The sequence below is a fragment of the Eucalyptus grandis genome, chromosome 2, assembly GCF_016545825.1.
Source record: "Eucalyptus grandis isolate ANBG69807.140 chromosome 2, ASM1654582v1, whole genome shotgun sequence".
NCBI classification, from domain to species: domain Eukaryota; kingdom Viridiplantae; phylum Streptophyta; class Magnoliopsida; order Myrtales; family Myrtaceae; genus Eucalyptus; species Eucalyptus grandis.
The window spans coordinates 9,919,088-9,942,755 of NC_052613.1; the positions used below are offsets into that span (position 1 = coordinate 9,919,088).

General features: G+C 40.7%; 2 protein-coding genes across 3 annotated transcripts; one reads left to right on the top strand and one right to left on the bottom strand.

Annotated features, from left to right (window-relative positions):
- Positions 1-417: 417 nt before the first annotated feature.
- LOC104434451 (trithorax group protein osa-like) lies at positions 418-9,465 on the bottom strand. The gene is made up of 3 exons (XM_039306754.1): positions 9,425-9,465; positions 1,636-2,964; positions 418-1,386 (listed from the first exon to the last, which is right to left on the bottom strand). Exons 1-3 carry the CDS (start codon positions 9,463-9,465, stop codon positions 540-542), a joined length of 2,217 nt encoding a protein of 738 aa, XP_039162688.1. The 3' UTR covers positions 418-539.
- A 390-nt stretch (positions 9,466-9,855) lies between these two features.
- Positions 9,856-21,697, top strand: LOC108957352 (lipid phosphate phosphatase 2-like). Of its 2 annotated transcripts, none has more exons than XR_005547137.1 (3): positions 9,856-9,926; positions 20,846-21,247; positions 21,346-21,697. XR_005547137.1 is itself a non-coding variant. In XM_018867788.2 (3 exons), exons 1-3 carry the CDS (start codon positions 20,987-20,989, stop codon positions 21,465-21,467), a joined length of 258 nt encoding a protein of 85 aa, XP_018723333.2. In that variant the 5' UTR covers positions 20,017-20,986; the 3' UTR covers positions 21,468-21,697. The 2 variants fall into 2 exon arrangements, 1 of the variants encoding a protein (XP_018723333.2); XM_018867788.2 differs by lacking the exon at positions 9,856-9,926 and having other exon boundaries at positions 20,017-21,034; positions 21,160-21,247.
- The last annotated feature ends 1,971 nt before the right edge of the window (positions 21,698-23,668 follow it).

A 23,668-nucleotide genomic window follows, 5' to 3' on the forward strand; every position in this document is an offset into this window, starting at 1 on the left:
CAAGAAACAAGTTTTTCATTTCTTCCCTTTCATTTCTTTCATTTTTCTCTTCCTTTCTTCTTTTCCTAGCCGGCCATCACTGAGGCCGGCAACCTCGCTGACCCGTGGTGAGGTCGCCTTGAGCTCGCTGGCCACTGGCAAGGCTCTCCTGTGCTTCATCATGGTTGAGTGAGGCTTGACCTTCACAAAAGGATGTGAAGGGAAGAAGGAGGAAGAATAAAAATTAAAAACCTAAACCAAACCTAGCTATCACTTCAGTACGGGTTTTCATATGGGTTAGGTCTTAGGTTGAGTCAAAAATGAAAGAAAAACAAAGGTAGATCTTCATCAAGCTATGACTAGCCTAGTATGGTCCGCGTGATACGCCGGGCTATCGAGCAATCAGACCAGCCCCCCCTTCTTCCTCAACAAATGACAGAAGGAAGAACAATCTAATCCTTTTTATTAATTTGCTGAACATAGGCAGAAAGAAACAATGCAATGGACATAGTTGATAGTTTTACATGGAGAAACCAACGTTTCGAATTTCCTGCCACGTTTCAAAGCTGTTGCGATGTCATGATTTGTTGCTTGGCGATGTCGCCGGAGGGCTGCTTCGGAGCGTCCGCCATCGTGCCGGCGGCAGTCGCCAAGTTCTGGTACTGAGGGGGCATCACGGAAGCCTGATGCTGGGCGAAGTACGCCAGGTCCTGCGCGGAGTACGAGTAGTCAAATGCTGCGTAGTTGTTAGCCGCCGCAGGAGTAGCGGCGGCGGCAGTAGTTTGGGGCTGCTGATTGATCTGCGCCATCATGCCCGGGTGTTGCTGCTGGTATTGCCCAGCCGAGACTTGTATCAGCTGCTGAGGCGAGGCCATGTACGAGCTGTACATGCCGGACGCCATCTCGGGCGTCACTTGGGCGGGCGCCTTCGAGTGGTAGATCGGCGGGGTCAAGTCCTTATAGCCACCCGCCGGGCTAGAAGACGGCAAGGGCCTGGCCTGGCCCACCATCGACCCGTCGGGCATCATGTACACCGGGTGGTGAAGCTGCTGCTGCTGCTGCGACTGCGTCTGATAGACCGGGTAGTATGATGAGACCAGGACCGGGCTCTGGCTCTGGTGCTGGTGCTGGTGCTGGTGCGGGTGTGGGATGTAATGCGTGCTCATGTGCACATACTGCTGCTGTTGCGGCTGCTGTGGCTGCGGGGGCAACGGAGGCAGATGATCCGAAGGCGGGGGCGGGGCGTAGCCGGGATCCGCCGCCTGCGGGATCGGGGGCTGGTGGGCCGGGTCGGCAGGGTCGGTCGGGCTGAACGCCCCGCTCCTCTGTTCCTTGAGCCCAGCGTGAGCCTGATCTTCGTAGTACATGGGCCTTGACAGAGAGCATGCGGATGCAATGCTGCTGTCACTGCATAATCACATCCAATTTGTTGAACCATCTTGTAAGATTCTAGGTTTTTTTTTTTTTTTTTTTTGGTATAAGAACAAAAATTTTATATTTCATTATCCCAAATTTTATTTTTTATGTATGGATCGCCATCTCGCATAGGACACGAAATATTCATATTGAAAGATTGTTTCAATCAAGACAAGAGATCTAAGTTATCTTAATTGATTATTGAAAAATCCAACATAAAATAATTTCAAGAAACCGTACCTAGCGACTGAATCAGGGGACGGCAAATTGTAGGCGGCCGCGGACTTCTGGTGCGGCGGCTGAGCCTGCGCGGTCTGGAGCATCGGCAGCGGCGGTTTCCGGAACGCCGCGGGCGGCGCTCCCTGATCCGACCTCTCGTCGTCCGACGGGCCCCTGCTGCTCATGCTGTCGCCGCAGGCGCCGGCTTGATTCGCCATGCCCGCGCTCGCCGCCACGCTTGCCATGATCCCGGCCGGGAACGGCGGCGGCTGAGCCGAGAAGGCCCCATAGATGTCATCGTGCCTGTATGGATGGCCCGCGGCGGCGATGCTCATGTGGGCGAATTGGTCCTCGATCCCGACGCCTCTCTGATCGACCCGGACCCTTATCGGAGGCAGATTCGACATGGAGGGCGAGGACGACGACGATCCGTAGGAGGAGGAGGAGTTCTCCACCACTGGCGAGTCGGGCATTGCGAAATGCACGTCCTGCACGGCCTTCACTTGCTTGCCGCCGCTGCCGTCGTCCGCGGCGGCGGCGTTGTTGTTGTGGTGATCTTCGACCTGGGCTTCGAGATCGTTCTGGGGTTCGCCGCTGGGGTCGAGGTTGACGAGGCAGTCCATGGTGGTGGCGGAGTCGGAGATGCCGCGGGGGAGGATGCCGGCGTTGTTGAGGGCGTCGACGAACCAGGTCTCGGACTTGGAGTCGTCGAGGAGGGTGCCCATGGAGGTGGCGGTCTCGGGCTTGGTGAAGAAGAGGAAGAGGCGGAGGCGGGAGGGGCGGAGCGGGGAGGAGGAGGGGCAGGCGGCGCGGTCGTACTCGTCGATCATGTTGAGGAGGTCCTCGTCGTTGGTGACGGAGATGAGGGAGTCGAGCTCCTCGGAGGGGAGCTGGTACTTGAGGGCGAAGGGGCGGCCGCGGAGGAGGGTGCCGGAGAGGCGGGCGGAGAGGTCGGCGAGGCAAGCGTGGCGGTCCACCACCACGATGCGGGTCTCGCCGCCGACGTAGCAGAGGGACTTGTCGTGGGGGCGGGGGATGATGTGGCCGCCGAAGCTGCACATCAGGCGGAGCTTCGGCGGGAGAAGGTCGTCGTGGGCTGCGGCGGAGGCGGCATCGCGGGGGGGAGGAGGGGGAGTCGAGGGAGTCCGGGTAGGAGAGGGGATACTGGTGGCGGTGGCGACGGCGACGGCGGCGGTGGCGGCGGGGAGCGGCGGGAGAGGGGTGGATCCATCGCCGGCGGTGGTGGGGGTGGAGGGATCGGGGTCGGGGTCGGGCGTTTGGTGGGGGTAAAATAGAAAGAGGGCGACGCGGATCGTCGCTTTTTGGAGTCCAAGGAAGTTCTTCTCGGGACTGGACCGGACAGATAGTCTCCATGCACGTTCAAGGTGGGCCCCACTTTATTTCCATTGGCTGGTATTTTACTAATTAATAAATTAAAGTCTCGAAGCTAATTAATAATTCATTGAATATCTGCAACGTAGCCAGCTATTTTCACGTCCATTTTTTTAAAAAACTAAATCGCACTTTTTTTTATCATGCCCATTGATAAAATTATATTTAATAACAACATTTGATTTAATATCTTCCGTACCATATTTGTGCTATGTCTCCAAAGTGAATCAATTAAATTATCTCCGAGAATTGTTCTCGAATCGGTAAAAGTATAAAGACGTCTTTTAATTCTACGTGATATCCAATCATGGATTTAAATTGATAACGTTGTTAATTTGAGTGGCTAGAAAATTGTCCGTTTGTTCTTTAATCTTGATAATGTTGTTAATTTAGGTTGTTGGGAAATTGTCCGTTTGTTCTTTAATCTATTTTAAGCGATGTCGGTAGAAGTCCGAATCTGGTTATAAAATCTTGGCACTCAAACTTATGTTTACTGACGAAACGCAAAAAAATTCGAGGACATAGTTCACGAGCAATATTTATTAATTTCTTCATAGTTGTACAGTAAAATTAGTTTAGTCTAGATTCTTTGCTCTTTGTTTTTTTCCTATCCAAATCTAGTTTAGTTTCGATTTCTGCATACAGACGGGAACGAACCAAGGAATCAAAATTCCTCTAGCTGAATATGGATTTGAATAAATAAATTGTTTTCTTCGAATGAGGTCCACGAAAGGACGGAAAAGGAAATTTCAAAATAGATCGAGATAGGAAAGTAATAATTCGTACATCATTAATTTGCCTAAAAAGATGTGTTATCGAGGTGAATTTGATCAGTTAACATAAAAAAAATGACGTATTTTAGTGAAAAAAGGAAAAGAAAAGGAAGATTATGGAAATAGTGAAGATCAAGCAAATTCTAAAGCCAAGCAATAATGTATCTATAAAGAAGATCAAAAACAGTTTCAAACATGGCATCTTGGATGATTGGATAGGATGCTTTTCTATCTAAAGAAAAGATTGCACTTTGCAGCCTATCTAGAGAAGACATTTGCCAAGCAAAGATTATGAAAATTTACAAGTTCATTTCACAAAATTAAATGCAAAAAAATATATTGAAGATAAGGAGATATGGCAAGTGCTATTCTCTACTTAATAATGTGTTTTGACAACATCATCACTTTGTAAATGAAAAATCCGAAAGCCAAATTTAAGCGGGTGGTCCAAAATAGTTTCTTCAGGCCGATTTAACCCTATTCAACCACATACTTCCAGTAAAAAAATTGATGGCTCGAGAGAAATAATGATAGTGCATATGAACACCGCTTGTAATGAACTAACCAAAGAAGCAAGAGATACCGTAAAACAATTTAGCATGAAGTTATTTGAGAAGGTTGGGACTGTAGGAGCTCGACAGTTATGGGTCTTTGCCCATGGCATGATCTCATCCTAATTCAAGATAAAAAAAAAAAAGATTGAGTAAATTTAATCAATTTTTTCGTATTCTTAGGCCAAGAAGGATTTGATTGGAGAAACTTTCCTCTCTCACCAACCATGTTCAAATTGTTTTGGGCAATGATCTCCTAAACAAGCCAAAGATAAAGATTCAGGTGAGCTTCTAATCTTGGATTTAAAAGTGGTGTGACGACATAAATAGTTCATTAACTTTGATTAAATTTTTTATATAGTTTTTAAACTTTTAACTTGTTCAATATAATCTCGAACTTTTAATTTATTCAATATGACTTTTTTGATACATGCTTAACTTAGTTTTTAAATCATGTAAATGTCTAATGTTATCTTCTTCATTTTCTTTTTTTCATTCTCATTATGACTGTTATGATTATTATTATTATTATTATTATAATTATTATAAGAGGAAAACAGTTGGGTCGTTGGGAGGAGTGGCCATTGGCCAGTGAGGAATGGGGGGAAGTGGGGCCCGGGTATGAGCTGGCCAACGCCATGCAATTTTGTGCAAAATGTACCGGAGCTACGTGAATGGGAGTGCGCACGTGCGCATCCACGGGGGCATGTGCGCCGGCCCCGCGCCCCCACGCGACGCTTTCCCATCTGAATCTGAAGCGGCGGACGGTCAAAGCAACCCTCCCCCTTTCCACGTGTAAGCCCTGGAAAAATAAATAGAAAACAAGGAAATTAAAAAATAAATAGAAAAAAACATAAAGCGGAAGGGCTTTTGCTTATTGTTTCAGATACGAGGAGGCTGTTGGTCAGGAATGAAACCCAAGAGAGCCAATGCAGGCGGACCCTTTGGCCTTGGGGGTACTCCCCACCATAGAAGATGGATTAGATTCATTGATCTCTTCTTAAATAAACACATTAACCTTAATAATCGCGATAAACACGTACTTCCAGCGGCAACCACAAAAAAAAAAAAAAAAAGAACCCGAAGGGGGATTGCGTCAGCTCGATTGGTGAGGGGCACCATCAGACATGATGCGCACGAGATGTCTTATGCGTAGAAGCTAAAGACTCAACTCGGCACGTGATGGCTTCATAGCGCTGCGTGTATGTTTGATGATTCTTTGGTGCTTCTTGTGGAAATTGTAGAGGTGCATCCTATTTGCTGTCCAGGGACCTTGATGGGGCCCATCCAATCTTGATCGACCCCGCTTGGCCCGAAGCGCAAAATGGGCGAGGTTGGATGGGGGGATTTTAAGATGTGGAACATGTCGAGGATGTTGGTTGCCTGGCTTCCTTAGTTAGTGCCTTTCATGACTATTTTCGAAATTTGGGTTGTACCGGCCAGTTCAACTTGGTATCCATCAAGTCACCGATCCGGTTCACATCCTTTTACCTTAGATAAGTTAATCAAAATCGACCAAAATTGGCCTTATTGGTCAAACTGTTTTGGTATGAATTAGATCGGACCAGTCTATTTTGAATAATTGTTGAACTTCACAAAGTAAGTAGTGTTGTAGAGGGTATGGTTCGAACCTCTAATTTCTTGAACACCATTCATTCACTTTACGATTGGAATTGAATAGAGCTTTTGTCCTATAATTAGAAAACGACTAAGTTTATAATAAAAGGTTCAAACAAACACATGGTGAGATTCCACCCCATGACCTCCAAAATGGATGGAGGCGATTTTACTAACTTGACCATACTTTATATACTAGTTATTTTTCAAGTCATTTGGTTGTTTGGTTTAAACTGCCTATTGTTGCTCTCATGGATATAGGGTACGTAAAATGACCGCTCGAACCGGGAACTGCTTGGATTGGACGGAATTGGTCGGTTGGATCGATTCTCGAGAGTGTCAATTTGATTCCTAGTTCTTAAAAATATAATTGGTGTTCGGATGGTTCATTTCCTAGTTCCAAGGAAGAACCGAACTAGACCAACTACATATGCTTTTTATTATTGTTTTTATTTCTTTAAAAAAAAATAGTGGGCTTAGTTCATTGTTTATGAGGAAATAAGAGCATGTAATTGGACAATAAGATATCCAAATGGAAGCATAGGATTTGTCTTGAGCTTTGCATTTGTTCTTGGTCATGTGTTGGACAATAAGATATCTAGATGGAAACATGAAAAAAAATAGTGATTGATTTAATTGGACGGGACCGAGAACCGATTACTCCTGTTTGGTATGATTTTCAAGACATTGCTTCACATAAATATATTAAGGGGCACATACGCTAATTTGCATTATTCTTTAGAATGGAAAAAGTTCGAGCTACATGACTCTATGAGATTGATTTAGTGTTTGAGTGGATCTATTCAACAAAACCAAAGAATACAGTCAACAAAGCATTGCTTTTCATTGATATGTTATACCTTATAAATAGAGATATCATCATCTACAATTAGGTGAAAGTTAAAGATGAAAGATAACAATTTAATCAACCCAGAAATTGAATAAAAAATAAATAAAAAAAGATCTCCAAATGATCAACTCATGAATGCTTTGCTTGATGTATTATCTCTATGCTAATTGGTAGAAGATTCTGCACTGCAATTATTCTAATTTTTTGCTTTTTGATGTCGTTGGGTCACCAAATCTAGTATGTATCAACAAAGCCAATAAATCAAGAGAACTACGAGACCAAATGCAAAGCCCAAGGTGTAAAGTATCGCGAACATATCGCATAATATGTTTTACCATCTGATAGTGAGTTATGGCAAACTATGTTGACTGCAAGTGAGAGATCCGGACAAGTGAGATTAAGGTACTAAAAAGCATCTACACTACTTTATAAATGGGAAGGATCAACAGAGGGCTTATCACCATATTTGAGTGCTAGTTGCTTGGCAGCAATTGGAGTAGTAATCAGCTTATATAACCCCATTGGTGATCGATTCAAAATATCCAAGGCATATTTATGAGAGAAAGAGTCCATTGGTGGTACGATTGACTTCAATTCCCAAGAAAAAAAATGAAGAGCGCCAAGATCTTTCATGGAAATCACTTGACCAAATGTGTGCATAAGATGGTTTAGTAATTTTGAGAAATCACTAGTGAGGACTTTATCATCCGTGTAAAGCAAAAGAAAAATATGACCACAATGAATAAACAAATATATTGGATCAGCAGTGCTGCAGAAAAATTCATGCTAGAAAAGAAAATAGCTAAACTTGTTCAACCGTGCCTTGGGAACTTGTGTGGGGCCTTATAGTGCACGCAGGAGTAAGCAGACATGGTCAGGATGAAATGAACGATGGAAATCCGATGCTTATTTCATATAGATAAGAACATCAAGATCGTTGTGTAGGAAGGCATTCTCGACTTCTATTTGGCAAATTTTCTAATTCCGAACAATAATAATAAAAAAAAAGGGCAATGTGAACTGTGACTTGTTTGATTACCGGACTAACAGTTTCTAAAAAGTCAACGCCATCCTCTTGATGAAAGCCTTTTGCAACAAGTTGAGCTTTCAATCGGTCAAGTAAACCATCAGTATGTGGCTGTGCTTTGTACACCCAATTACATCCAAACACATTCATTAAGGGATAACAGGGAACGGGTTCCCATGTTTTGTTGATTGTAAGAGCATCCAACTCCTCAAGCATAGCCAAATTGGGTGTTTTAAGGTTGAATGGATAGTGTGTAGCTCAAGAGGGAATGATGATACTGCTCTATTGGCATACTTTGGGGTTTGGCTTCGAGATCCCAGCCTTTCAAATATGTAACCATGGGATGCACTAAGGATGTGGAAGTTTCAAATTGAGACATAATTAAAAATTCACTCTTCGCTGGTTGTGGTACATGATAAAAGAGAATAGCAGATGAAGCATTAGAATCTGGTTCTATCTCAACGTACAGATATGCATGTTTACTTGTAGAGTCGAGATTTGTTGGTGAACAACCATTTTGACCAACCTATGGATGAGATCGGGTCATAGTCCAATGATCACAAGAAGCATTTGTTTGAAATGTACTTGAAATTAAATTTCACTGCTATAGTTCCCCCTCAATCATAGCAGTAACTTGAGAAGAAGAGACAAGTGAAAAATAATGCTCATAAAGAATAGCATGTTGAGATATATAAACATGACTGGTAGATTGATGAAGATAACTATATCTTTTGTGCTTTTCAATGTATCCCAAAAATACACACGATAGAGAACAATTGTCAAATTTGTTCATTATGCAGTTGCGTAAATAGGGATAACAACGAGAGCAAAAAACTCAAAGTAATCAGGGTCTTTCTTGAATAAGGCTGGGTACGGACTTCGGTTGCCTAAAGTAGTTGAAGGAAGCATATTTATCAACTAATTTGTTGTTGTAAACACTTCCACCCAATAGTTGAGTGGCATAAATGCTTCAAATTATGTAGCGAGCCCAAGTTCAACAATGTGTCATGTTTCCTCTCAGAAACATGGTTTTGCTCGGGTATACTTGGACAAGAGAATTGTTGTTGTATGCTGCATTCACAAAGATACGTGAGAAAATTTCTTGCTCATCAATTCATCTCATCCGTTAGATTGAAAAAGTTTAATTTTCCTATCAAGCCAATTTTCAACTAATTTCTTGAATGATAAGGAAAGTCTAAAAAAAATAAGACTTTCGCTGCAAAAGATACAATCAACAGTATCAGGCACACAATATTGAATTTTTGGTATTGAAGGAATTGGGCTCGGTCCCCAAAGATCACAATGTATTTCCTTCAATGGATGGGAACATCGAGAATTAGACAAAGAAAATGGCAATCTCAAACTTTTACTAATTTGACAACTTGTACGTAAAGTGCTAGTAGATTTATTAATCGAAATCGAATCATCTTACCGCAAAAGCTGTAAAAATACAACTATCTAGATGGCCTAATTGGAGATGCCATGTAAGTTCATCCGCAGCCTTCTTTCTTCGAGAAAAAGAATGCCCTGGAATGTGGGTCCTTATTCATATACAATACTCGACAATTAGTTCTCGTGAGCAATACCCGATGTGTCCTACCTGATGTGTCCTGGAGTCCCAAATAGAAAAATCACCGTCATCAATCTCTCGTCAATGGAGAGATTGATAATGGATTTTTCTCAATTTGTGGAACGACCAGAACATTATTAGGTAAAGAAAACCGACCAGTCTCATTGCCAAATTGACCGGTCCCGACACGAGTAATAATAGACTTTGATATTGAAAAGCCGCGTCCATAATGATCTCCCTCAATGCATTGATTGATTGCCGTCCATTTGACTTTCGGTTTGGGATCATCTCCTCTATATCCCGCTAAGCAATCTTTTTATTTGAAGTTATTGTTACACGTCCTCTTGGTCGTTGTTCATGCTTAGATCAATTCTCGACACGGCTTTGATGGGTCGTATCCTGTGTAGCTTTCATCTGGTGCTGCTGAATTTATCGGCGGCGGACGAACGCATGGACGCCGCATTTTCGAGAAGGATTTCATCGGGCTCGGCTTCGCTTAGAGGATTCTCGCGGATTGAATCTGCTTTGAAAGGTATGAGCTCTTCGATTTTTCTCTGGCTTTGTCTCTGTGATCGATATATGCTCGTGCTTCTGGATCTATTCAGCTCTTCGGATTTTGCTTTGGCTTAAGATAATATTGATTCAGGAGAAGGATTGTCCAAAAAGTCTCATACCTATTACATTTTTGTCAATTCAGTCTTAATTGTCTCAATTGAGTCATACACTTTTTTTTTTTTAATGTTTTGCCAATTGAGTCAATATGGCAAATTTACGGTGGCAATCGCCAATGTGAACGCTACTTGTCTTACGTGACATGGTAACATTGACATGAACCTTTTTTCATAATTTTTTTTTAATTGGTTATGTATTGAATTGATACTAATGTAAAAAAAAAAATTAGGATTAAATTGCTTAATTAAAAGATTTAGACCGAATTGATATCAACACAATAAGTTTGAAATTTTTTTGGTAATTTTCCTAGCTCTATGAGATTGATCTAGTGTGTGGATTAGCCGCAATGCATCCTTAAATACATGCATTCCCGCCACCGATTCAATCTTTTGCCACCTCTGAAGGCTTTATCTCGTGTCGTACCTAGTCCGTAATATCAATTGAATATTTCATGAATTTGATATTGACCAACTTCTAATTGGTCTTTATATATATGTATATGTATATGAAAGTCAAACTCCACCTGTCTCGATGGGAAAAAAAAACCGTTTTTTGAGAAACTTCTATGCCGTCCTGTCTATTGTTAAAACCAAAATGCATATAAAAAAATAAAAATAAATTAAGGCAATGTCAGCAATCCAGTAATCAATGAAAAATTTAGGAAAAGAAGGAGAGGAAACATTCAATTATGTCTCCGCCACGTCCGAATGCAAGATTAGTCAACAGGTTAGATCTTCCTTTTTCTTAAAAAAAGTGGGGGATAAAGTCCAAAATGAGCATTAAGGATTTTAATATGTGATTACAATCTATGGATTAGAAATTAATGATTTACATATAATGCGTTCTAAATGTCATATTAATAAATTTATAGCAAGGGCCCTTTACCAATTAGAAAGTATACTTTTTATTAGAAAAATCAAGCAAGTTGAATCAACTCACATACTCACCCAATTTTCTTTCATTTTCAAGTGTGCAAGATGAACTCGTCGAAGTGTCCAGTCGAGCTCGAGCAGAGTTGACCTCGAGCTTCTAACACAAAATTGGCAAGTTCGTAAGCCTAATGAAACTTGTCAGTTTTTGTTAAGGTTGTAAAACATAGACCCCAGAATCCTTATATTTACATGGCATTTGGGTTTATCAAACTCGAACTCAAGCTCATTAATAAGTTGATCGTAATAGCCAAGTCAAGTCAAGCTCGAGTATCTCAATTCTCTAGTCGAATTAAGCTCAAGCATAAAAGTTGAATACTTGATCTATCGCACTGTGGGAAGCACTCTTTTACTAGTTTCATCACAACTTCATTAAGGGTTTATTTGATAAGCATTTGTGTCTTGGCATGGAAACGTGGCATTTTGGTGACAAAAACCTTAATAGGTAATCCGTTAACTTGTGTTTTTTGTTGTATATTTTCTATAAAGATTCGCAACTTAGGCGCGTTTGGTAACGTTTCTGTTTAAAAATTGTTCCGAGGAACGAAATAGAAAAAAGTGTTTACATTTCACAGGAACAATTTCTGAACAAAAACGCGTTTGGTAAACTTGTTCGGGAACAAAAATAAATAGAAACATGTTTGGTAAATTTGGATAATTTTTTTTTTATTTCTTTTATTTTTTCTATTTTTTTTTATTTTTCCTTTTTTTCTTTTTTTTTCTTTTTCATTTTTTTCTTCTTTTGGCCGGTCGCCGGCCAAGGCCTTGGCCGGCGACCGGCCGGCGAGGGTCGGCCTCGCCTTGATTCGGCGAGGCCGAGCTCGCCCGGTGGCGGGCGGGCGCGGCCTCGCCGGGCCACCGCCCGAGCGACGCCGACTCGCCCCGGATCCGGCGAGGCCGAGGCTCGCCGGCCGGCTGGGCGAGCTCGGCCTCGCCGGATCCGGGCGAGATCGAGCTCGCCCGGGCCGGCGCGAGGTCGGCCTCGCCTTGATCCGGCGAGGCCGAGCTCGCCCGGCGGGCGGCGCGGCCTCGCCGGATCTCGGGCGAGATCGAGCTCGCCCGGGCCGGGCGAGGTCGGCCTCGCCATGGCTGGGCGAGCTCGGCCTCGCCGGGGACGGCGAGCCTCGGCCTCGCCGGGGGGACGGCGAGCCTCGGCCTCGCCGTGGCTGGGCGAGGCCGCCGGCCCTCGTCGGCTGGTCGCCGGCCATGGCCGAGGCCGGCGACCGGCCAAAAGAAAAAGAACAAGAAAATAAGAGAAAAAGAAAAAAAGTATTTCTCCAAAGTGTTTCAGAAACAAGAAACACAAAATTTGTGTTTCTTGTTTTGTTTCTTTTGTTCCTGGAACAAAAGAACAAAAAAGGAACAAACGCACCCAAACGCGTTTGTTCCTTTTTGTTCCTCGAAACAAAAAAACAGAAAAAGTGTTTAAAAACAAAAAAAGAATACAAACAAACGCAGCCTTAGAAGCCTCAATAAAGTGATGAAGTGAGATTGCTGTTATGAAATGTTCTATATTTTTTCAAGAATAGCAGCATCAGGAGCTGGAATTGGGATCACCCTTATTTTAATGCTTTTCTTAAAGAAGAAACCAATGATCAAAAGAATTATGGCTTTGATCAAGCAAAGGAGTGAACATTTCGATGGCGAAATGAAAATCGAGGGACTTGTCTCTTCGAGACAATACACCTACAAAGACATTAAGATGATGACCATCTCTTTTGAAGAAAAGTTAGGCTGGGGAGGCTATGGTTATGTGTGCAAAAGCAAGCTTGAAAATGGTCAGCTTGTGGCAGTCAAGCTTCTAAAGAAGCTTAAAGGCGATGCTGAAGAATTTTTCAATGAAGTTGCAAGCATAAGTAGGATTTCTCATGTCAATGTTGTCAACCTCTTGGGATTTCATTTGGAAGGAAGCAAAAGAGCTTTGGTTTATGAGTTCATGCCCAATGGATCCCTCAAAAAGTCTATATTTAACAAGAGTAACACACTAGAGTTAGATCAACTATTCAGCTGGGACACATTGTACTTGATTTCCCTTCGCATAGCTCACGGGCTATAGTACTTGCATAGAGGTTGCAACACGAGGATCTTGCACTTTGACATAAAGCCTCACAATATTCTTCTTGACGCAAACTATTGTCCTAAGATTTCCAATTTTGGTCTTCCCAAGATATGCCCAAGACAAGAGAGCATTGTGTCAATGTTAGGTGCTCGAGGTACCCCAAACACATCGCTCCGGAGCTGTTCATGAGGAATATCAGAGGGGTTTCTCACAAATTGGATGTCTAGCTACAAGAGGAAAAAAATTGAAGTCGCAGTAGGTCATACAAGCAAAACGTACTTCCCTCATTGGTCCACCAACGCCTGGAGCTTCGAAGAGAGCTTGGGTTACACAGGATCACAAATGAAGAGGATGAAGTAATCACCAAGAAGATGATTGTAATTGGCTTATGGTGTATTCAAATTGATCCAAAAGCGGCGGCGGTTGGCGGTCGTGCGACAATCATGTGGTGGTTGTGCCACAGTCGTGCGGCAGTTGTGCGATCGTTGTGCAGCGGTCGTGTGGCAGCGGGTGGCAACCGGAGGTTCCACTTCATTGATTTTATGAGGAAACCTAAGACACTTGTTCGCTTTCCAAAATTGGAGGTTCCACTTCATTGACTTGCAACCACCCACTCACTTCTTCAAGCTTTCATTTTCGAAAACACACAAGTAGAAATGGATGTCCCATACTCGAATTAATCAAAGTTTCTATCTCAACCTTTTGAGTATGAATGAGGTAAATTTATTAATTTCACTACTTCTTAAAATTAACCATTGGTGATTTTCGGTTTCTGTTTAGTTAGTTTGGGCAAGTGTATCCTAGCTAACTTTAGAGGAGTCATTGAAGCTCATTCATTGAAGCACTCACCTTTTAGCCAAAGTTTTAAATTTCTTTTAACCTTGATTAATCATTACACTTTGTGAGAACTATTGAGAATTCTTTAAAAATTTATTGCCTTGGTTGTATCAACAAAACCATGGCAAGCTTTTGATTTTCAAAAGTAGAAGTTTCACTTCATTAATGTTCGATCACCCACACACTTCTTCAAGCTTTTGTTTTCAAAAACCCACAAATGGAAACAAAGGTCCTACACTTGAATTAATTAAAGTTTCTGTTTCAACCTTTTGAGTTTTCATTGCTTCCCACCAACTTTTGTCATTCTAAAATTAAGTATTGTTGACTTTCAGTTTTGTTTATTTTGCTTAAGGGTGATTTAAAGCTCTGAATTTGAAGTCAATTTCAAGGTAAGTGAAAAGTTTACACATTAAGTTAATTTAATCTACTTAATACTTTTAACTTGGTTGGTTGATCTAATGTGAATCTGGGGAATGAATCGTAGGGCTTTAATCGACATTCATTTGAGATTTTGGACTAATCAATTTTGTGGAGTGAGGCAAGAGACTTGTCACATCGGACCAAGCACGTATTCCATCAACATGCAGCCAAAAGAAGAAAAACAACCAAAAAAAAATATACACCAAAGTTTTTTGAATTCTTCTGTTGCCATATTCTTTTTGCGTAATTTCCATGATTCTTTCATTTAAAGGTAAACACAACAAAGAAACCTAAACTATAGTCACTGTAACATAAATACTCTAAACTTTTTTAACATCACAAAAATTCTAAACTTGTTCATTGTAATGTAAATACACAAACTTTTTTTGTATCACAAGAAAAATTATATGTATCTTCTATTTCAATTCCATCCAAGGTATATTTGTCACTTCAAGGTTTTTTATGATGAAAAATAATTGGAGTATTTATGTCACGGTGATCATATTTTGATATTTTTTGTTATAGTAATCATTCGTTTAATTCAAAACATTGCATTTGCCCCAAATTACGTAGCCAGCAGAGACCAAACGACCACTAGAATAATTTAAAAAGAGCAAGTGATTTTTAGGCAGCTAGATATTTTTTTATAATCCAAACACGAGTCATAATTTGGTCCACTTCAAAGGGCATGACACGCTACTTGGGCTTGGGGGGAAGATCACTCGTCATTTTTGCCTGAATGACCGTCATTTCTAAACTTGTCTATGGTGACACAAATATTCACAACTTTTTCTTATATCACGAAAAAAAAAGTCATATATGCCCTCTATTTCAGTTCCATCTAATGTACATCCGTCACACTGTGTCGTCTATTTTATTTTATTTTATTTTATTTATTTTTTATGATGCTAAAAGAACTCAAAAGTATTTGCGTCACAATGGGTAAGTTTTAAAATTCGGGCTTGACATAATTTGTGATTTTTTTTATGGTAGTAATTGTTCATTTAATTCAGAAAATCACATTCATCCCAAGCTACTTAACCAGCAAAAAACAAACCACGACTGGTACTTTAAAAACGGAAGGTGTTTTTTAGGCAGCTGGATGTTTTTGGCCAATCCGAACGCGACTTGTAATTCGGTTCACTCCGAAGTGCATGACACGCTGCTTGGACCTTGGGGAACATTCACTCATCCTTTTTGTGGAAAGAAAGGTCCTCGCGAATCTCCATTGGTGGGGACTAGAGGTGGCAAAATGGGTTATAAACCCATATATGACCCATTTAAATCATAAATGGGTAAAATATGGGTCACTTGTTGTCGCGACCAAATTTTCGGGTGAACCACCTAAATTAGGCTAATGGATTGTTAAGCCTAGACTTAACTCGAGCTCTCTCAAATCCATACCAATTCGCGACTTAGGTTCAAATATTTTAACATGCAAATAAATTTTATCTAGGAATTGCCACTAATCAGTTTATGGTAGGTCGATTAGACATCTAAGTAAAATAATGAGAGAATTATTTACTTCTATGAACGAGAGATTTTGGGTATGGAGTCTTGGTTACACTAGACATTTCTAATGCCCTTTCGGTACCATTTCTTTTATTTTAAAAAAAAAAATGTTTTTGCAGGCAATTTGATTGATTTTAAATCTATTTCCCTAACATGTAAGGCGACCGTGCAAGTGCGCAAGCCACCAATTTAACACCCAGATAAACAGTGAATAAATTGGAAAACTTATCTCAAAGCAACGAAAGCATCTGTATTGATAGATCATAATTCACATCAATAACCCTAAATATGATTTCTAATTAACACGTAATTTTTGTTTTCACTTAAGTAATGAGAATTATGCTTTATGTAATGTAACAAAAGTATCTACGTTGGTAGATCGAAATTCACATCAATAACCCTAAATATGATTTCTAATTAACACATAATTTTTGTTTTCACTTAATTAATGAGAATTATGCTTTATGCAATGCAATATAACTAAATGACTTAATTCTAATGACATGCAATTTCTAATTAAATGGACCTAACAACAATCATTAAATGACATGCATTTCATGAATCTAATCCTATATGACATGCACATGACTTTTTTTTTTTTTCTTAAAAAATGTAATTTATCCTAGAAAATAAAACTAATTTATTCTAAGACAATTTTCTTTGTATTTTTCATGAAATTCAAATTTAGAAAAAATGTGAAAATTATCTAGCTAGATTAAGATTCTATTCAATTTGTATTAGGAATTAGGTTAAGCCAAATCCTAATTTAAACTAGAATATTATCTTAACCTAAGTAATCCTAAAATGCAATATATCTAAGAAAATACCTAAACTTATAATAAATTGAGAAAAATATTATCTAGAATTAAACTACGTGTAATATTACCCTAATATGCAATGACGTACAAAGGATGCCCTAATTCTATATGACATATGCATGATGATTTTTTTTTTGTTTTTTTAATTAATTTTGAAGTTAAAAATTATCAAATAATTAAACATGCAATCTAAGTTTTTTTTTAAATAAACCTAGCAACCTAAATTAATTGATTTGATTTTGATTTTGATTTTTTGATTTTTTTAATTTTTATATTTTGAAATTCGAAATAAAATTCTTATTCTAAATATGTAAAACATAAAACAAGAATAAACCTAATCTAACTCACATTTTTTGGATTTTTTTACGAAAACAAAATTAACTTAAATGAGACGACAGCAAATCAGAGCAAGATTGATATCCAAATTGATGAACCATATCTCGCATGAGATCAGATTGGCCAATTTTAAATAAATCACGAATCGAATCTCGGGCGTAAGATCGGATTCGCGATTTTTCAAGCGATTGCGAGTCAGATTTCAGGCGCAAAAATCGGACTATCAATCACAAATTTTAGAGAAAATTTCATGTCAGGAATTCTCAATCTTACGTTAAGGAATAATTATACTAAAAAAAGAACAAATAAAGTAAAATAAAACGAAATAATAAAAAGAAAATAAAATAGAACAAACTATCTAATGCGATTTTCTTTTTCTTTTTTGCTTTTGCTTTCCAAAAAACTGTTGGCAGCTTGTGGTTAGTCACCGGAGATAACGGGTCGCCGCGTTTGGAACTCCGGCGAAGGACCGGCGGTGGGTGGCGAGGTGGCAGCAGGCGCACGGTGTGGAGGTTTATGATAGAGGTGGTCGGCAGCTTCGCTCAGAGGAGGCTTGGAGCGGGCTCGGGGCGCTGCAGTGGCGGGCGTAGGCGCAGTGGTCGCTCAGGTCGTCGTGGGTTGGCGCGAGCTATAGGGAAAATTGGCGTCGCAGGGGCTGCAGCGTCGATGGCTCGGCGAGTGTGCAGTAGGAGACGTCATAGCACTGCAGGGGGTGCTGCGGGCGTTGCTGGCGACGAGCGGACCGCCGGATCTGCAGTAGCGACTGGTGGAGACGGCTCGGCTGAAGGGGGCGTCGATAGAAACGACGGCAGGCGCAGCAATGGAGCTTGCGGATGAGGCGGAGCTCCAGTGTCACAGATCAGGCCAAGGTGGAGCGACGGTGATAGGGGCGTCGCGGGCTTCGGGCTGTCGCGTCTGGCACGGCGGAGCAAGGACCGAGTTTCGGCCGCTGGGCGGCGACCGGCACGGGGGACGAGCGGACAGGGGCGCAAGACTCGACCGGCGTGGGGATTTGGCGACTGTGAAGGCATGGCGGGTAGAAGGCGAAGCGCGGCCGGCGGTAGATGAGTCGACCGGGTCTTCCCCTTTTTTAAAATTCTTTTGAGGAAAAATTTAAATCTTTGTGGCATATTTTGTTTCCAATTTCGCTTGCACATGATACCTCTAAATATATTGTTGAAATATTTACTGCTCGCGCAATATTATTTTTTGTATTTTTCAAATATTCCATCCAAAAATTTCCCTTCTGCCCAAAATACGTTCCCCCAGTGTATATTACTTGAATATGTGAAAATCCCACCTGAATCAATGCTCGACATCGGTCCAATAAAATAAAATAAAATAAGATAAACGTTCCTAAACTATATGTCGTGCAAATTTTTTTTTTTTTGGGTAAAAATTAACCCCTTTTTTTATGCAAAAATTTAGGTGTCAATACTTGTTTTTTGAAAAAGTTAATTAAATGGGTTTAACAACTAAAGACTTAAGATATGTAGGTCTTAAGTGGGACTTAAATGGGTTGGATTTAGAACCCATTTTTACCCAAAACCCCACTATCTCTCTCTTCTCTCTTTAACTTTACAAATATATATATATATATATATATATATATATATATATAAAAACTGAAATTATAATTATTTTTTTTTTCTTTCCTTTTTTTTTTTATTGCTTCTTCTTCCTTTGATCCCCAGCACAAATGGTCGGTGACCGGCCAGGCAAGCCTTGAGCTCGTTGGATTTGGTGAGGCGGAGGCCTCGCCGATCTGGCGAGACTCAAACTTGCTGGCGTTGGGCGAGGCTCGAGCCTCACCAGATCCGGCGAGGAGCTTGCTTGACGTCGGCGAGACTTGAGCTCGCCGGATCTAGTGAGGCGAGGCCTCACCGATGTTCGGCAAGGCTCGAGCCTCGCCCGGATCCGACGAGGGGTGAGCTTGAGCTTGCTCGACACCAATGAGCCTTGAGCTCACGACACCCCGAGCCTCGAGCTCACCGGACGTTGGCGAGCCGAGTGAGCTCGAGGCTTGCCTGTGGCCAGCCACCGGCCGTCGTCGTGGCCGGCGGCCGGCCAAAGAAGAAGAACAACAAAAAAAAAAAATAAAATTATATTTAAAAAATAAAAAATAATTAAAATTTGATTTTTTAAAAACAATTATTCTAAAAATTATAAAAATTGTCCATTAAATTTGTGTTGTATAAACTATTTTAGTAATACCATATTATTATATATATAAGCTTTCTTAAGTTTAGTTAAATGAGTTGGGTATGGGTTAGGTCGGGTATAGGTAAAAAATTTTGCATTTCAATAAATGGGTCATAAACGGGTTAAATTGATCGATTTTGGTTGGATCATTTATAACCCAACCCAAACCTGACTTGACCTGACCCACTCGTTTAACGAGTCTAATGAATATATAGAGAAAATCAATAACCCAAAAGGCTCAGATGAGATCCAGCATGGTTGGTTAGCTGAATGCTAAACTCCAAGCATCCCCTAGTTTCCAACTGAAACTAGTAACTGTCAGCCGAAGCGACGAAACTTGCCCCGCATTGCAAATCAGGCAAATCATAATAAACCGCCGATCGCGATTTCTCTCCCTTCAATTCCGTCCCGATCAAATGTCCGTCCCCGACGTTCTGAAATTCGATTCGAATTTGACGTCGAACTTTCTTGTTTTCGGATCGATCAGGTGGCTCGAATTTGTTCAAGAATTGCTCACGCAGCCGGAGGAACAAGGCTGCCACCGCCGCTGCCGCGCTCTCCCGCCCGCTCGCTCGTATCAGAGACGATTGAAGGAGCCGCGTCTATCAGGGTAGGTGATGATCTCTCCCGATGCGCGTTGCGCGCGTCGATCCCATCGGTGGATGGATTCCATCAGTTTTGACGTTGAGCTAACTCCTGCCCGCTAAGGAATCTCTGTTCCTTTTTGTTTAATGTTATTGTCACGCGTTGGTTGCCATGTGGTCGTTGTTGGGAGTTACGATCCTCGCAGCTTTCCCATGTTCCCGAACACCATTTTTATTCGCTTTGTTTATGCGTTTGTGTGGGTCGGACTCGGATGGCGTCAACTCGGTTTTGATGGGGTCGTATCCCGTGCAGCTTTCATCCGGTGTTGCTGTATCTATCTATCAGTCGACTCGCGCACACGTCGCGTTCTTGGAAAGAACACTCTGGGCTCTGCTTCGGTCCGAGGCTTTCTTGTGGATTGATTCGGTTCTGCAAGGTCGGCTTCTTGCTTGTCTTGTGTGTCTGTTCGGCTCTTCGTTTCTGGTTTTGGGTTCGGGCCAAAATGGGTTCCCAGGGAATGATCTTTCTTGCTCGGTGTTGCGACGTTCTTGAAGATGGGAGTGATGAAGCAAAATTATCGATTTCGGCTTTCTGTGCAGTGGGTTTAGGATTTTGCATGTGCTGTGCTTACTCTTACTCTTGGCTGTCTTCATGTTCACTAACTTTATGTCATCTAGTGTATTGAGAGATAGACGAGGGGTTTTAGTATTCTTTTGAACTTTACTTTCTGGAGTGAAATTTTGTCTACTTGCAACATTCTAATCTACTAGCAACTATTCTCCATTATGACTTTTCAAGCTAAACAGCAATGTCTACCGATCTATAACTAAATATGAGCAGTGAATTTTTTATTTTCAGCACTGGGTAAATGGTACAGTTCTAGCGAAAACATTGTCTTAGGTATCATGCTTTGTTTAACTAGCTGCGGGTTTCGTGGCTTTCAAGATCACTTGATAAGTATCCACTTGTTTTTTGAGTCCCATGCTTCGCGTGTGAATCCTTTGGTAATCTGAGTTCTCATGAGTTTTCATGGCTTTTAGTTTTCCTTTTTGCTTCCATAGTAATCGATTCTGTTGTGCAGCCACACAAAAATGCCAGACATTGACTTGGGATCTCACACTACACAATCCCATGGATTCAAGGTGGCAAAAGTGCATAAGCACGACTGGCTCATTCTTTTGCTTCTTGTGGTGATAGAAGCCATCTTACTTATAATAGAACCATGAAATATCCTCTGAAGGGCAATACCGTGCCCTTTTGGGATGTCCCAGTAAGTGTCCTTGCTTGCTTTTGAAAGTTTTACTCCATAGGTGCTGCCATCTGCAACATAATCTTATCCCAATGGCCAATTTCTGTCAAGAAAGAAGACTAATGCTGACCTATTATCTTGGGCAGATGATCGCCATAGTGTTTCCGTTCGTCGTCTTTCTTGCTTACTACTTCACACGCAAAGACGTTTATGATTTCCATCACGCGATTTTGGGTGCTTCCTCTATCCTTTGCATTGATTTAGAATTCTGTTCGTCATGAAATATTGTTCAAAAGGATCTTTAGCTAATGTGGCTATTATGCAAGTTGCAGGCCTTCTATTTGCGGTACTTTTGACTGCGGTGATTACCGATGCTATAAAAGATGCCGTTGGACGACCAAGACCAGACTTCCCGCCCTTGGAAGACGCCCCGGACATCGGAGCCGTTCGTTGAAACCCCACCCCAGATAGGAGCTCTTTCTCTCAACACCCCCGATCTCAAAATTCATTTTTTTCTCGAAGATCGTAGGCATCTTGCATAGAAATATTGGTTGATCCGTGCCTAATAATGTCGATTCAAACCTTCATATGTTGAGACTAAGCCTCAAGCTTGCTGTCCGAAGTGCGTGTCATGCGTTTGCTAAAATGCCCAAAAGAAAAGATGGCCGAGGAATTTTCACGTATTAGCTCGAAGCCGTCGTGTTTGCGTTTGTATTCGTCGAACCCTGCTCGATTTCTTTGTATTTTGCCGTGTTTTCATGTGACTTTGTGATATATTCTCCACTGTCCGAGATTTTTTTTTTTGAATGCTTGTGGAAGAAGATGAAGAAGAAGGCGTGAGGTTGAAGATCCAGTAGAAAAAAGCAAAATAGTTAAAGGCAATAACAATAAAAGAAAAGAGAGAAAAAAAGTAAAAAAAAATAAAAAAATGGCCATAGTAGAAAGATAGATAATTAAAATGGGCTTCGGACTTTTAACTGTGGGCTGGTCGTCCGTAAAAAAAAAAAAAAAAAGTGGTGGGTTGCTTGTTTTGTGTTTTGGGATAAATTGGGCTGAGAATTAGAAAATGAAAGTGGGCTGGAGTTATGACACCTTTCTTTTTGAAAAATGTAGGTGGGCCACTTTGAGTAATTCTGAGTGGGCCGGAATTAACATAGCCTAGTTTTTCAGTCCAACCCGGACCAATAGAGTCCGGGTCGGTTTAGTCGGGCCGAGTCTCCTGACCCGGTTCGAATTCTTTTTAAATATAAAAAATCGCAAATAAATAATAATAATAATAATAATAATAATAATAATAATAATAATAATAATAATAATAATAATAACAAACTTTGAAAATACAAAAATTTAGAAATTAAAAAAATGATCAAAAGTTTAAAAACTTTAGGAAATAATAAAAATATTTAGAAAATTCGAAAATCAATAAAAAAATTAGAGTTTTAGAAAATCATTAGAAAATAAAAAAATTGGAAAACCCTAAGAGAGTAAATCCTAAAATTGGACAAGCCTTTAGTGCTTTACAAAAGGCTTCTCCTTTTTTATTGCCTTTTCTCTTTTAGGGACAATTTTAGGATGGTTGCATGCCTCCTATTATGATATAATTGATTGTGCTTTTCAATTTGGATGTTACTTTCCTATTTTAGAATGGTTATGATGCGATTAAAACTCTTGGATAGGCTGCTATGGCATTAGCTAAAATGTGATCAGGTTATATACCGAAAGAATGTGAGCCTTAGTTATGACATAATCAAGTTCCTAAGTTTAGAAGATCTGATTGCACACATAGTAAGATATTCATATATATCTTATTGGGTTTCTAGTCGATCCCAAAAGGGCTAGTAATGACTTTTTAGTTAAAATTCGCATAGGCTTAAATGATTAAAAATGTGAACATCTAATGTCACGTGAGGTATGGATTTGGGAAAACTCGAGTCAATAGAAGGCCATTGGCCCAAAATTGATATACCCCCGAACTCTCTTTCTCTCGAAAGGGTTAGGTCATGACAAATGTAAAACTCAATTCTTTCATAGTGTACTTGCGACAATATTTTCACATATCATTTATATAAAGAAAGTCATATTAGTAACTAACACATGTATTTCACTAATTTAATGAGACTCCAAAATATTAATGAACAAGCGAAAAAATTTGTACACACAGTGAGCCTCGTTGTGACATTTGTTGATCTTAGACACAATATAAAGTTTTGTCACCATAAAAAATGGGGAGATTATTGGGAAAAACTTATTTACTATTTTGAAGTTGACAAAACCTTTCCACAGTCTAGTCTGAAGACTTCCAGACTAAAGTGTTAAAGTTTGAAGACCACCGGACTTTAGGTTCAAAGTCTGCTCACGTTGACAGATCACAGACTAAATGCTACTGAAGAATGAAGACTTATCCAGATGCGAGATTATCTTTATTTCTTTAAGGATTCGATTCGTATGACTTATGGATGATTCTCTGGTTGGATATAACACCTACATGATTGATTATCCTTAATGGAATCAATTCGATAATAAAATATTTTGGAAGACAAGTAAACTTAGAAAGTTCTACTTATGAAAACCAAGATCCTGATTGTATGAGTGAACATGATTGACGGACTTTGTTTTTTCTTCTTACTTATGGACCGCCGATCGTTGCTGCTGTCG

Excerpts from the sequence above, each read along its gene's own strand:
- LOC108957352 (XM_018867788.2), top strand. The coding sequence starts at position 20,987 with ATGAAATATCCTCTGAAGGGCAATACCGTGCCCTTTTGGGATGTCCCA. Across the intron at positions 21,035-21,159 it reads TGCCCTTTTGGGATGTCCCA|ATGATCGCCATAGTGTTTCC; the intron begins GTAAGTGTCCTT and ends TATCTTGGGCAG. Across the intron at positions 21,248-21,345 it reads TTTCCATCACGCGATTTTGG|GCCTTCTATTTGCGGTACTT; the intron begins GTGCTTCCTCTA and ends TGCAAGTTGCAG.
- LOC104434451 (XM_039306754.1), bottom strand. The coding sequence starts at position 9,465 with ATGACGGTGATTTTTCTATTTGGGACTCCAGGACACATCAG. Across the intron at positions 2,965-9,424 it reads GGGACTCCAGGACACATCAG|TCCCGAGAAGAACTTCCTTG; the intron begins GTAGGACACATC and ends TGTCCGGTCCAG. Across the intron at positions 1,387-1,635 it reads TCCCCTGATTCAGTCGCTAG|TGACAGCAGCATTGCATCCG; the intron begins GTACGGTTTCTT and ends GTGATTATGCAG.